This window comes from Rhinatrema bivittatum, chromosome 1, assembly GCF_901001135.1.
Source record: "Rhinatrema bivittatum chromosome 1, aRhiBiv1.1, whole genome shotgun sequence".
NCBI lineage: Eukaryota > Metazoa > Chordata > Amphibia > Gymnophiona > Rhinatrematidae > Rhinatrema > Rhinatrema bivittatum.
This window is the reverse complement of record NC_042615.1, coordinates 571,057,137-571,072,693: the sequence shown is the minus strand read 5'-3', so window position 1 is coordinate 571,072,693 and position 15,557 is coordinate 571,057,137. Positions and strand designations below refer to the sequence as shown.

The following is a 15,557-nucleotide window of genomic DNA, read 5'->3' as shown; positions in this document are numbered from 1 at the left end:
AAAGCTTCTGCTGTTTAACGTGCGACGCCTTCTGTGTCTGCAAATTGGTTACCCTTATCGAAAACCTCCGTACAAGATTACCACCAAACAAGGATTCCCTTGTATGTTTAAGTTGGTGTATTGTTGAAAAGGGAAAGAGGTTGGTTAGCGACTGATGCAATTAATAGCAGTGGCTATTCCCTAAGGGGCAGATTTTATAAATCTGCGCACACGTGTACTTTTGTTCGTGCACCAGGCGCGAACAAGAGTACACGGGATTTTAATAGATACACGTGTAGCCGCGCGTATCCATTAAAATCCGGGGTCGGCACGCGCAAGGCTGCCCAAAATCGGCAGCCTGCGTGCGCCGAGCCGCACAGCCTGCCTCCGTTCCCTCCGAGGCAGCTCCGAAATCGGAGCGGCCTCGAAGGAAACTTTCCTTCCACACCCCCGCACCTTCCCTTCCCTTCCCCTACCTAACCCACCCCCCCGGCCCTATCTAAACCCCCCCCCCACCTTTGTCAGCAAAGTTACGCCTGCTGGAAGCAGGCGTAACTTTGTGCGTGCCGGGCTGGCTGCCACACTCCATGTTCCGGTCTGGGGGCTGGTCCGGAGGCCGAGGCCACGCCCCTGGAACGCCCCAGGCCGAAACCACGCCCGCGGCGCTGCCCCCGAAACGCCGCGTCACTCGCAACACACCCCCGAAACGCTGCGTCACTCCTGGCACACCCCTGACACGCCCCCAACATGCCCCTCCATGCAAGCCCCGGGACGTATGCATGTCCCGGGACTTGCGCACGCCGCCGAGCCTATGCAAAATAGGCTCAGCGCGCACAGGGGGGGTTGGGGTAGGTTTTCGGGGGGTAAGCGCATATCTTACGCGCGTACCCCTTTGAAAATCTACCCCTAAATAAACTTGATTAATAGCCATTAATGGACTTCTCCTCCAAGAACTTATCCAAACCTTTTTTGAACCCAGCTACACAAACTGCACTAACCACATCCTCTGGCAATTCCAGAGCTTTATTGTGTGTTGAGTGAAAAAGAATTTTCTCCGATTAGTCTTAAACTTCATGGAATGCCCCCTAGTCCTTCTATTATTCGAAAGTGTAAATAACCGATTCACATCTACTCGTTCAAGTCCTCTCATGATCTTAAAGACCTCTATCATATCCCCCCTCAATCATCTCTTCTCCAAGCTGAACAGCCCTAACCTCTTCAGCCTTTCCTCATACGGGAGCTGTTCCATCCCCTTTATCATTTTGGTTACCCTTCTCTGTACCTTCTCCATCGCAACTATATCTTTTTTGAGATGAGGCGACCAGAATTGTACACAGTATTCAAGGTGCGGTCTCACCATGGAGCGATATAGAGGCATTATGACATTTTCCGTTTTATTAACCATTCCCTTCCTAATAATTCCTAACATTCTGTTTGCTTTTTTGACTGCTGCAGTACACTGAGGCGACAGTTTTAAAGTATTGTCCACAATAATGCCTAGATCTTTTTCCTGTGTGGTAGTTCCTAACATGGAACCTAACATCGTGTAACTACAGCAAGGGTTATTTTTCCCTATATGCAACACCTTGCACTTGTCCACATTAAATTTCATCTGCCATTTGGATGCCCAATCTTCTAGTCTTACAAGGTCCTCATGTAATGTATCACAATCCGCTTGTGATTTAACTACTCTGAATAATTTTGTATCATCCGCAAATTTGATATCCTCACTAATCGTATTTCTTTCCAGATCATTTATATATATATTGAAAAGCACTGGTCCAAGTACAGATCCCTGAGGCATTCCACTGTTTACCCTTTTCCACTGAGAATATTGACCATTTAATCCTACTCTCTGTTTCCTGTCTTTTAACCAGTTTGTAATCCACAAAAGGACATCGCCTCCTATCCCATGACTTTTTAGTTTTCATGAGGGACTTTGTCAAATGCCTTCTGAAAATCGAAATACACTACATCTACTGGTTCACCTTTATCCACATGTTTATTAACCCCTTCAAAAAAATGAAGCAGATTTGTTAGGCAAGACTTCCTTTGGGTAAATTCATGTTGATTGTGTTCCTTCTTCTACTGTGCTGTAAATTGGACCTCTGATTATATGTCCCTAATAACTTCTCTAGTCATCTGTGGAAGGGATGAAGTGTTTGTGGCTGATCCTTCAGTTGGTTTGCGCATGTTATGACTTGTAGGTATGTGGGCCCTGGGCCGAGGTGAGAGATGGCACCACCCACAGGGAGGAGCCCTGTGAACCTCACCGTCGGGAGGCGCGGTCTCAGTGGATGTCAGACACAGCTGTGAAATAGAGTCTTTATTACAGAGGTAGAAAAGGCACAGCCCGTGGAGCGGGAGGTGCAGGAAAAGTAGTAAGGTGTTGAGCAGACGGGTATACCCGGAGGGAATACCTCAGATGTGGAGATCCGGTAGTGATCCGCTTAGCGGGGTACGCCAAAGAAGTCTCTCCATATTGGTGATGCAGTAGTGGCCTGCAGCACAGAGTACACTGAGGGATTCCTCACACAAAGATGGTAGAGTAGTGGTCCAAGGTGTGGGATCATGGGTGAGGGTCCTGTAGTGATGATGCGGTCATGGCCCGAGGCACGGGGTACACTGAAGAGGATCCCACACTTAGAGATGACAAGGTAGTGGCCCAAGGCAAGGGGTACACCGGAGAGGATCCCACAATAAGGCTGGTATGTTAAGTCCGTGGAATCAGGGTACTCACAGAGTGGAAGTTCCAGTAGAGGTCCTGGGGAATGGGAACAAACAGCAGTCCAAGGCAGAAAGCCCTCTGAGGTGCAGTTAGCCAGAGACGAAGAAGGGCCCCCGAGGAGCGGGTACCCAGAGCGTCTCACGCCAAAGTGCAACAACTGGAACAGGAAGTCCGTAAGAGTGAAGCGGATTCAGCAATGAGGGAACTCCTTGCTAACTCATCGATAGGCAGGGCCAGCCAGCTTAAGTATAGCAGAGTGAAGACATCACCCGGAGGGGACGCCCCCGAAGTTCCCACCATGATGTGCTTAAGACTGGCCTGTGCGCGTGCACGCCTAAGTGATCCCGGAGGGAAGATGGCAGTCGGCAGCGCCCACGCTGGCCTGGGAACACCAGGAGGGTCGGCGGTAGCTGACGGAGGCCACCACTTTCCCTAATGATGACAAGACAGCAAAGAAAGAGGTGAGCATTAGTGGTTGTAGCCGTCTGCGACCGACGAGCGTAACAGCACAATAGAAATCAGAATTTTATGAACAGCTGACAAAATTATATCTATCTACAAGAACATAAGAATTGCTATATTGAGTCAGACTAAGGGTCCATCAAGCCCAGTATCCTGTTTCCAACAGTGGTCAATCCAGGTCATAAGTACCTGGTAGAATCCCAAACATGAGATAGATTCCATGCTGTTAACACTCAGGGATAATTAGTGGCTTTCCCAAGCCTACCTGGGTAATAACAGTTTCTGGACTTCTCTAGAAACTTGTCTGTACTATTTTTAAACCCATCTATATTAACTGGCTTCACCATATCCTATGACAATGAATTCCAGAGCTTTAAAAAAGAATATTCTCTGATTTGTTTTAACTGTGTCACTTACTAACTTCATGGAGTGTTACCTAGTCTTTGTATTTTTGAAAGAGTAAACAATCAATTCATATTTACCTATTCTATTCCACTCATGATTTTATAGACCTCTGTCATGTCCCTCTCAGCCATCGCTGCTCCAAGCTCAATAGCTGTAACCTCTTTAGCTTTTCCTTATAGGGGAGCCATTCTATTCCCTTTATCATTTTGGTTGTCCTTCTCTGTAACATCTCCAGTTCAACTATATATTTTTGAGATGTGGTGACTAGAATTACATACAGTACTCTAAGTATGATCTTACCATGGAATGATACAGAGGTATTATGATATCCATCGTTTAATTTTCCATTCCTTTCCTAATAATTCCAAACTTTCTGTTTGCTTTTTTTGACTGCAGCCACACACTGAGCCAAGGATTTCAAAGTATTGTTCATGATGATACCCAGATCCATTTCCTGGATGATAATTCCTAATATGGAACTTATCATCATGTAACTATAGTATGGATAACTTTTCCCTATGTGCATCACTTTGCACTTGTCTACATTAAATTTCATCTGCTATATGGATGCCCAGTCTACCAGTCTTTCAAGGTCCTCCTGCAAGTTCTCACAATCCTCTTGTGATTTATCAACTCGGAATAATTTTGAGTCATCCCCAAATTTAATTACCTCACTTGTTCTCTTTTCCAGATCATTTATAAATAAATTTAAAAGCTCTGATAACAGTACAGATACCTGAGACACTCCACTATTTATCTTTCTTCACTGAGAAAATTGATCATTTATTTCTATTCTCTGTTTTCTTTTAACTAGTTTGCAGTTCAAATAGGACATTGCCATCCATATTTTTTAATGTCCTCAGGAATCTCTCTTGGGGGACCATGTCAAATGCCTTCTGAAAATCCATATATACTATATCCCACCAGTTCATCATTATCCACATGATTATTAACCCCTTTCAAAAATATGTAGCAGATTGATGAGGTAAGAATTCTCTTGTATAAATCCATGCCAGCTATGTACCATTAAACAATGCCTTTCTACATATTCTGTGATGTTATTCTTTAGAATAGTTTATATGATTTTTCCTGGCACTGAAGTCAGACTCACTAATTTTCTGGATCACCTCTGGATCCCTTTTTGAAGATCAGCATTACATTGGCCAACTTTTAATCTTCAGGTACAATTGATGATTTTAATGATAGGTTACAAATTACTAGTAATAGAGCTGCAATTTCATTTTTCAGTTCTTTCAGAGTGTAAACCATCTGATTCAGGTGATTTGATACTCTTTAGTTTGTCAATCTGTCCTATTTAATCATCCAGGTTTACTATGATTTGTTTCAGTTCTTTTGAATCATCATAACTAAATATTATTTCCGGTACTTGTATATCCCTGTGAGATAGTGCCCCTACTGTTCCCCTATTTACCTGTGCAGGACCAAATTAGCTGCCTGGTCTACCTTAAATCCACTAAGGAGAGTATGCTCTGTGGGTGGGATCCTGTAGGGCAGGTTAAGCTCAGATGGTATAACCAGAGACTGGGGAATAAGAGCTGGGATCCAGGTGGGGATAACCAGACCAAGCCCAGGTCTCCAGGTGGAAGGCAGCTTCTGTAACATAACAACATTGAGTTGAGATGAAACAGAACAAGCTGTGAGTAAAGAGCATACACTGACTGAAGATAAATGCAATCTACTGTTGTGTATATGATTGAAGTTGTGAATAAAGATTATGTTTTAAGAAAGGCTGGAGTCAGACTAGTTTTGTCTCCAGGCCAGTGGGAATCACCGCTCATTCCCACATATGGTGCCATGCATGGGACTTTTTCTTAAGCGTTGCACAGAAAAAAAACAGCCTCCAAGAAAGTGGTTGTTTGGAATAAAGAAAGAGTTGTAAAGAGGACCTATGGTTCTAAATGTACAGAACACAAGGGGGCCTGTGACTCTAAAATAAAGTACAGAGTGCAGAGGTGCACAGAGCACAGTAGCTTGTGTGATTGGGTGTGGCTCAGAAGTTGCACTGAAGGAAAAAAAAAAAACAACAAAGTTTAAAGTTCAGGTAGAGTGGAAACTGTGAGTGTGCCTGGTTACAGGGACAGCTAGGAAGTGGTCGGTTTATACCGGCTAATGGGAGAAGCCTGGATTGAAATAGATAGTGAAATAAAAGTGATTTAGTTATTGCTGGTTATGCAGGCTTTTTTTTACATTTGTTTTTACTTCAAAAAGAAAATAGGAAGGAACATTGGTGCAGCAAGGCTGTACTGAACAGAGTGTGGCCCTGGAAAAGCTGCCAGAGTGGGCTGTGAGTACGATGAATGAAAACAAGGCAGAGCCCTCTTCCAGCAAGTAAGCTACTCTACATGGAAGGAGTGCAGCCATGTATGTCTGGTTGGTAGGAATGCCTAGCTCTCCAGAGCCGAAAGGAAGAGAGAACCTGAGGCTGCAGGTACGGGTGCTTGAGAGGCAAGTCGAGGCTGGGAAGCCAGAAAGCCCACTTCCAGGCTGCCCTGGCCGGGCAGGGAGATGGAAAGGTGCAGATGGTGGCAGAGATAAAGGTGATTGCAGCAGAGATTGACCAGGTTCTCAGTGAGCTCTGGCAATGCACCCTAGGAGGAGAGGCTGAGGTGAGCCCAGAAGGGAGCAGCATTGAGAAGCGAGAGGATGGCGCTACAGGTTAGGATGAAGACTATTTAGGGTGCCCAAACACTCCCAGGATTCCAGAGACTGCTCCTGTGAGAAGCCCCAAGAAGGGGGCATTGAAAAATCCCTCAGACAGAGGTCACAGTCTGCTCAGGAAGAGGGAGTAGTGAGAAGATGGAAGTTGGTACTACTGGAGGTCCTGAGGAAGACCCTGTAAGGTGCCCAAACACTACTGGGAATCCAGAGGCAACTCCTGTGAGAAGTCCAGAGAGAGAGAGAGGGCACGATAAAGCAAGCAGGAGGCACCATGGAGAGCCCAGAGAGTGGTACTGTGGAGGCCCCAGTGAATGAGGCTGCGGAGAAGCCAGTGACTGACGTGGGCAAGTGGCCAGAGTGTACAGAGGAGGAAATCGTGGAGAACCCAGAGGAAGGCACTGAGGAGAACCTGGAGGAAGAGTCCACAGAGAGCCCAAAGGATAGTGTTGTGAAGACTCCAGCAACTGAGGATACAGAGGAGCTCTACATCAGAGATATTAGTTGCCAGGAAGCAGGCGCAGCTGGTTATTAAGGAACCAGCACCTGTGGTTCCCCCATTGGTCCATAAAGCTCCATAGGAATGGAATTCAAACCTGGAGCCAGCAAAGGATTCTATAGAGTAAGCGCAGATTGATGAATGCCTGTTGGATAGTGGTAACCTTTGCTGAGAAAAGATCATATGCCAAACACATTATCACAATGCATAAAATTAGATCTATTATTTGGAAGAGCAAGGAAAAAGCAAGGCAAAAATACAGTCAATGATCCTAAAACTATTGTGGAGTCTATGATACTTATTACACAAGTTAATTACTATATATTATCAGTTTTAATTTTGTTTTTAATTTAGCTATTCAGATACAGTATAATGCAACAGTAGGCCAGCAGATTTTACATTACATCAATTTACTCTGGGCCATCTGTCTTGCTCGTTATATTTATATATGTTTTATTTCTTTACTGCAGAGAAAACCACAGGTAGACAGGTGAAAACCATACAGGCAGACTTCACCAAAGATGACATATATGAGAATATTGAAGATAACATTAAGGGCTTGGAAATTGGAATTCTGGGTAAGATAATGGCATAATTTTTTTGATTTGACAAACTGATTTTTGGCTGGTATTTCTTACAAATTGCACTGCATACTAGAAAAGGACACGATGAATGGAAACAATGCCTTTGCCTTTCACAAAAAGCCTTTGAATTGTTTATGCTTTTGGAAATTTGTCATAAAATTTAATAGCAAAATTTTTGATGACAAAAGTAAAATTCACTTCTTTTGCTTAATTAAAAAAATTCATCCTTCATTGTGTTTTCAAAAAGCTTCAAAAATTGCAAATTTTGCTGTTTTTTTTCATTGCCACAGACATTTTCCCATTACAGCCTTTGATAAAAATATTTGTTGGTACACAAATGTTGTAGAACATTTGTAAGTATACCTCTGAAATGCTGAAATGAAAACATTAATTTTAGCACATTTTTATTATATGTAACAAATTATGCTAAAAAATATTTGCTTCAACTATAGATCCTATTTATAGCCATGTAGAGATGGTAAAGAGTTGTAACTTTGATAGGGTACTGTGGGTTATTTACCAAAACTATTGCATGATAAAAATCATCTGATATTGTTCAATTGGGTTATAACATAATTGTGCAGCATTTTTGTTGGTTTAATATGCAATGCCATAATTACTAGATATGAAATATATATTAAAAAATGCAAATTGTAAGCTGCGTTAACATTCAGAGTGGTTGCGTACAAACAGATTTTAGGAAATTAAATGAAGTGGAAATATCTCATTGTTCAATCACATGTCCTTTTAATCAAAGTGAATGTGTCCATAAAAAATGTAGGTATCTTCAGATACTGATAGCTTAATCGTATGTTATAAGGTTTGGTTCCCTGACACGGGACCATGTTTCGCAAAGCTGCCTCGGGAGGGACAAATGCACAATCAATAGATGGCACATAAATTCAGTAAATAAACAAAATATGCAAAATGGAAATGCAAAACCACAAAAGGCACAAAGCAGGAGGTATACAAAAGATAGGGACATATACATACCAAATATGCAGTAAGTTATATAAATTGGCAATAACAGTTCCGCCTGTGAGGTAACAAATCCCTGAAATGGAGAATGTATATTGTTTATGTAATTGTAGAGGCTCATAAAATCAGAGCAGGTACAAAAAAAAAAAGATGGAGAATTAAATTAAATAAAGGTGTGAATACGTTGTTTATTCTTGCACATTTTTTCAGCTGTACCTTTGTATTTATTTATTTAACAGCTTTTATATACCGGTATTCGTAGATACATCATATCGGTTTACATGGAACATAATGAAATTACATGGTCCAGAGAGAAGAAAAACTTGGAGAGGGGTTGTCAACGGAACAGAAAATTGCAGCGAAAATAATATATAAATCGGAACTGTAAATTGCAGCGGGTATAATATAATACATTGTTATAATGACACAATAAATATTATAAGGAACATAGAGGGAGAGGAAAGAGAAAAGAGAGAAAAGGGTTATTTACAAACGGGCCGATATAGTACAGTGCGCTCCGACAGAGCGCACTGTTAACCCTGGATTGGACGTGCGTTTTCGATGCACTAGCGTTACCCCTTATTCAGTAAGGGGCCAAAAATGCGCGTCCAATCCCCCGAACCTAATAGCGCCCGCAACATGCAAATGCATGTTGATGTTCCTATTAGGTATTCCCGCGCGATTCAGAAAGGAAAATGTGCAGCCAAGCTGCACATTTTACTTTCAGAAATTAGCGCCTACCCAAAGGTAGGCGCTAATTTCTTCGGGCACCAGGAAAGTGCACAGAAAGCAGTAAAAACTGCTTTTCTGTGCACCCTCCGACTTAATATCATGGTGATATTAAGTCGGAGGGTGCATCGGGTTTTGATGTGTTTAGGTTATATCATGGTGATGTGTTTAGGTTATATCATGGTGATATTAAGTCGGAGGTCCCAAAAATTACCAAAAGTAAATAAATAAATAAATAAATAAAAATTTGAAGTCGGCCCACGACTGGCGGGTCGAAAACTGGGCGCTCAATTTTGCCCGCGTCCAGTTTCCGAACCCGTGGCTGTCAGCGGGCTCGAGAACAGACGCCAGCAAAATTGAGCATCGGCTGTCAAACCCGCTGACAGCCGCCGCTCCCATCCAAAAGGAGGCGCTAGGGACGCTAGTGTCCCTAGAACCTCCTTTTACCTGTTTTTACTGCCGGGCCTAATTTGCATACTGAATCGCGCGCACAGGAGAGTGGCCTGTGCGCGTGCTGGGAGAGCGGGCGTTTGCCCGCTCTCCCGCGGACTTTACTGTATCGGCCCGATAGGGAAGGAAAGGGGGGAGAAAGGGTTATTGAATGAGGGCATAGGAGATGATTATAATGTATATATTAAGGACAAGGGGAAAAATATGAGGGGCAGGTGTAAGGGGGAGGAGGGAGGAGGGAGAGGGAAATTTTTTGAGGGGGAGATCAAGATAGGGTAGGGATACATTTTTTTGAGGGGGGAGAATAAGTTAGGATAGGGATAAAAGGGGGGAGGGGGGAGGAAGAGGGAAGGGAAGCTTATTCACAGGGAGGGGTTGTTAATGGGAGAGGGTGGGGTTGATGTGGTAGGGTATTAAAAGAGTGTTATTGCGGAAAGGCCTTTTTGAAGAGCCAGGTCTTGAGGTTTTTTTTTTTAATTTCTGGGTGCAGAGTTCTTGACAGAGGTCCGGGGGCATTGTGTTCCAGAGGGTGGGCCCTGCGATCGACAGGGCTTGGTCTTTTGTGGATTTGAGATGGGTTACCTTAGGAGGTGGTGTAACGAGGGTTCCTTTGTAAGCTGCTCTTGTGGGTCGGATAGAGGTGAAGAAATGGAGGGAGTCTTCTAACCAGTGTATTTTGGGGTTATGTAGGGCTTTGTGTATAAGTGAGAGGTTTTTATAGAGAATGCAGTAAGATACTGGAAGCCAGTGGAGTTCCTTGAGGATCGGTTTTGCGGGTGTTGGTCAGGATTCTGGCGGAGGCATTCTGCAATATTTGGAGAGGTTTGATGGTGAAGGTGGGGAGGCCAAGGAGTAGAGAGTTGCAATAGACAATTTTAGAGAGGATGGTGGCCTGAAGGACTGTACGGAAATCATTTAGATGGAGGAGGGGTTTTAGTTTAAGGACATGAAATTTAAAAAAGCCCTCTTTTATTGTTGCGTTAATGAATGTTTTTAGGTTTAGTTTGTTGTTAATGGTGACGCCGAGGTCTCGAATGTTCTACAAGAGTGACATGGCATGGGGGAGGGGGATACTGATGGGGGCGGGCACTAAGTTGTGGTCAGTGGAAATGATGAGGAGTTCGGGTTTTGATGTGTTTAGGACCAGGTGTAGGTTTGTGAGGAGGAGGTTTATGGCGGTGAGGCAGTTTTCCCAGGTTTGAATGGCCTTGGAGAGGGATTCTTGTATGGGGATGAGTATTTGGACATCGTCCGCATAAATGAAGTGAGTGAGGCCGAGGTCGGAGAGAAGTTGGCAGAGGGGCAGCAGGTAGATATTGAAGAGGGTGGATGAGAGGGAAGATCCTTGAGGGACACCTTGTGTTAGTTTGATGTGAGTGGATTCCGTATTTCCAATTGTGACTTTGTAGGATCTGTTCTCGAGGTAGGATGTGAAACAGAGTAGGGCTGTACCTGTGATGCCAATTTCAGTAAGGCGTTTAATTAGGATGTTGTGGCTTATGGTGTCAAAGGTGGCGGAGATGTCAAGCAGGGCGAGGATATAGGAGTGACTGTGGTCTAGGCCTTTGAGGAGGGTGTCTGTGAGGGAGATTAGGAGGGAGATTAGGAGGGTTTCCGTACTGAAGAACTTACGGAATCCGAATTGGGAAGGGAATAAAATATTTTGATTTTCTAAGTGATCTGTGAGTTGTGTGTTAACAACTTTTTCCATGATTTTTGCAAGGAGAGGGAGGTTTGAGATGGGCCTATAGTTTGTTGGATCCAAGGGATCGAGGTTGGGATTTTTAAGGATAGGCTTGACTATGGCCTGTTTTAAGCAGTTGGGGACTTTGCCATGAGAGAGTGAGCAGTTGATTATCTCTGCTATAGGAGCGGCAATTGTGTCAGGGATAGCTAAGAGGGATTTGGTGGGGATAGTGTCAGAAGGGCAAGAAGAAGGGTTTGTTTTCTTTAGGATGGTTTTGATTTCAGAGGGGGAGGTGTCATCAAGTGAATCTAGGATGGCATTAGGGGTTTTTGGGAGGGTGTTTGTATGGGGATAGAGGTGGGGAAGCGTAGGAGGATTTTTGCAATGTTTTCGTTAAAGAAGTGGGTAAGTTCCTCACATTTGTTTTTGGACTCTTCGTCAGAGATGGGGGGGGGGGGGGGGAGGGATAGTGATTTTGTGAGGCTGGCTACATACGAAAATAGGGCTTTGGGGTTATATTGGTAGTCGTGGATTTTGGTTGTGTAGTAGTCACGTTTTGTTTTGAGGATGGTGGATCTGTAAGAGTGTGGGAAGAATTTGTATGAAGCCAGTTGGTTGTGTGAAGGGTTTTTGCGCCATAGTCTTTCTTTCGTTTTAAGGTCACGTTTAAGTTTCTTTAGTTCAGGGTGTACCAGGGTTTTTTGGCATTATGTGAGTGATTTATCTCTCTGGTGGTAGGGGGGCAGAGTTTGTTAGTATTAGGTCCCTCACTTTTGATACACTTCTTGCACTTTTGTCTTTTTCAGAATTAATACATTTTGATATTTCCTGTCCCTCCCGATGCAGCCTACGGGCAAAACAGATCTGTGTCTGGGGACATACTAGTTTGAAGCCTGTCTAAATATTTGACAAAAGGAGCTTTGTGATAATCTACCTTATAAATGGCCTGTGACCGACGGCCCGCAAATGCGCAGTAGAGACCAGCTCTACCGCGCATGTGCGGGCGAGCACGTCGCTCTGAGGCAGCTTCAGAAAGAAAAAAAAATGGCGGCGTCCAGTGGCAGCAGCGGCGGTACCGGCAGCGGGCGGTGACGGCGGTAGCGAGCGACGGCGGTAGCGGCGACGGCGGTAGCGAGCGGCGGCGGTGGCGACGGCGGTAGCGGGCGGCGACGGCGGTAGCGGGCGGTAGCGAGGGAGGGAGAAGAGAGAGAGAGGGAGGGACGGACTGAGTGGGAGGGAGGGACGGAGAGAGAGAGTGGGAGGGAGTGACTGAGTGAGAGGGAGGGATTGAGTGAGGGGGAGGGACTGAGTGAGAGGGAGGGAGTGGGACTGAGTGAGAGGGAGAGGGCGGACTGAGGGAGGGAGTGGGACTGGGAGAGAGAGGGAGGGAGTGGGACTGAGGGAGAGTGAGTGGGACTGAGTGAGTGAGAGGGAGGGGGGAGGGAGTGACTGAGTGGGAGGGAGGGAGGGATTGAGTGAGGAGGAGGGACTGAGGGAGGGAGTGGGACTGAGGGAGAGGACAGAGGGAGTGGGGACTGAGTGAGAGTGAGTGGGACTGAGTGAGTGAGAGGGAGGGAGAGAGGGGGAGGGAGTGAGTGAGACTGAGTGGGAGGGAGGGACTGAGTGATAGGAGAGGGAGGGTGGGGAGGAGTGGGTGAGGGAGGGGGTGGTGAAGAGTGAGGGGAGAGAGAAAGAGGGGGAGGTGAGAGACAGAGGGATGTAGCCCGTTTTAACGGGCTTAACGGCTTGTAAATTTATATTGCACAAATAAAAAAGGTGTAGAATTATTTCATCTGAGTGGACATGACCATTACACCGTGCTTCTATATTTTGACCAAGTGATATATATACTATATCCCTGTAAACACCATCCCCTCAGCACACGTTCAAAAGTCTGGCCTAAAAAGCCACTTGTAGACAGTACTGCTAAAAATTTGCAGAGAGTCACTGGAAGGACGAGAAGAAGATAGATGATGAGAGAGAGAGACAAATGGAGGAGATAGGAGAGAGGGAGGAGATAGTAAGAAGGAAGGGAATCTCCTTAAAGTGAAGAACTGCTGGATATGGGGATAACATCAAAAGCAGTGAGCAGTATACTGCGACCTAGACCCTAATTCTGCAACATCCATATCAGCACCATGGAGAATGTTCACTACTCTGCATGTCATATGATAGAATCTAGCAAAAAGTTTATAATGACAATGGGCATACTGTGGAAGGAGTTCACCATGGTTACCAGTAGGGGTGTGCATTCGTTTTGAACTTATAGGTAAAACGCAACTTTTTTTTTTTTTTTTAACTTAAAAAAGTGATGAGGCGAAAACGATCGGATTTCCAACTTATTCAACATAGCTATGTTGAATACGTTGGAAATCGCGATTGTTGATCCTAAATAAAAATTTAAACCCCTCACCCTCCTTAATTCCCCCACCAAGACTTACCAAAACTCCCTGGTGGTCTAGCGGGGAGTCAGGACGCCATTTCTGTACTCCTTTGCGAGGAGCACGTGACGTCGGCGTCACGTCGGAGTGACGCGGAAGTCACGTGATTCCCCGCGTGTTCGCTCCGGGACCCTCGTTGGACCCAAAAGGAACTTTTGGCCAGCTTGGGGGGGTCAGGAGGCCCCCCCAAGCTGGCCAAAAGTTCCTTTTGGGTCCAACGAGGGTCCCGGAGCGAACGCGCGGGGAATCACGTGACGTCCGCGTCACGGAGTGACGCGGACGTCACGTGCTCCTCGCAAAGGAGTACAGAAATGGCGTCCTGACTCCCCGCTAGACCACCAGGGAGTTTTGGTAAGTCTTGGGGGGGGGGAATTAAGGAGGGTGAGGGGTTTAAATTTTTATTTAGGGAATCGGTGCACGTATGGACATAGACTCAACTTATGGAATTCTCCATATGTCCATATTGACCGAAATTGACCCCCCCCTTTCGACTTATGGACTTATGAACATAAACTTTTGGTCTGCACATCCCTAGTTACCAGCGGTTTGGAGGCTGTTCTGAATACTATGGACTTCTGCAAGAAGAGGTACAAAGACTGCTAATAATAATTTTAATATACAGTATCTAACATATTGACTCATCCAACCAAGACTAGAGGAGGCAGACTATGGTCCATCTAGATTTGTGCCATAGATGAAAGGCTGAGGGCCATCTTGGAACTTTAATATGCTGAAGGCTCGTAGAAGTTTCAGAATCTAGAAGATCTGACTCAGATGTCTGCATGGCAACCTCTACAATAGTGCTTGCTGAAGCCACTCTTTCCAGTTCCCCTGCTGATTAGGGTCTCTTTTTTGCCTTTTACTTGCTTTTTCTAACCCTTATACTCCTTCTTTCCACTCTTTCACTCATTCATTCTATTTTTTCAATTATCTATTCTTGCATTTGCCGCGTAGACCTTGCTTTGGCTTCTTGCTTTCTAGGTCCTGTATCCTGTTCCTCAACGGAGGATATCTCCTCCACTTCTGTCTTGTGACGTTATCCGGAACCTGACTTACACCTGGAACCTCGCTTAAGAAGACTGACGCCTGTCCCGACCTATGCCTGGAATCTTGATTACCTGAACTGGCGCCTGCCCCGACCTTCACCTGGTGATCCTTCTACGTACTCTGCTGTCTGTCCTGGGCCTCGTCCTTCTCTACGCTTCTGCCTTCTCGCCATCTCCGGACCCATTCCTGGTTTCCATCCAACACTGTCTTCTCTTCAGTCAGAGACCCCCACATAAGACCAGCCAGCCCCGGTACCCAAGGGCTCAACCTAAGGGGAACATGGACATGGACATGTGGTGAAGCTCCTGCGAGGTCTCTGCTTCATCCCAGGCTCGCTTTCTGACGGTGGGGATTTGTGGAGGTTTCTCCCACAGGTGGCGCCAACTCCACCTTGGGCAAGGGGTCCGCCTTCCAGAACCATAATAGTAAGCCAAGGCCATGGATCTGGCAGAGGGGACAGCTCTACAAGTCATTCTGGGCTTGGCCCAGAAAATCTTGGTGCAACAATGAGTCTTGGAGACCCTGGCTTCCTCTATGTAGTGCCTCAACTCCCATTTGGACTCTGTGGCTGCTGCAGGTGCAGCTCCTCATCCGTCACCAATTCCTCCCACAGTGCAGTGCCAGGCTATCTCGCTACCTGCCCCCTCACGTTATGCCGGCGACCCTTGCCAATGTTGGGGGTTCCTTAACCAGTGCAGCATGCACTTCTGTCTCCAGTCCTCACTATTCCCAGACAGCAGGACCAAGACACGTACATCCTATCTCTGCTAGAGCGCAAGGCCCTGTCCTGGGCATCTCCCTTATGGGAATGCTTTGATCTAATATTGCAAGACCTTCATCATTTTTCGGAGCTGTTCTGGACGATGTTCGAGGACTTGGGACGGCAGGCAGC

The 15,557-nt window shown here is 45.5% G+C and overlaps 1 protein-coding gene across 2 annotated transcripts in view; it reads left to right on the top strand.

The window, feature by feature from the left end:
• The window catches only part of HSD17B3 (hydroxysteroid 17-beta dehydrogenase 3), a 350,724-nt gene that overhangs the window by 249,264 nt on the left and 85,903 nt on the right, over nucleotides 1-15,557 (top strand). For both annotated transcript variants that reach the window (XM_029617712.1, XM_029617702.1), the window contains exon 4: nucleotides 7,220-7,327. In XM_029617712.1, coding sequence (XP_029473572.1) covers nucleotides 7,220-7,327 — 108 coding nt within the window. The remainder of the gene's footprint in view (nucleotides 1-7,219; nucleotides 7,328-15,557) is intronic.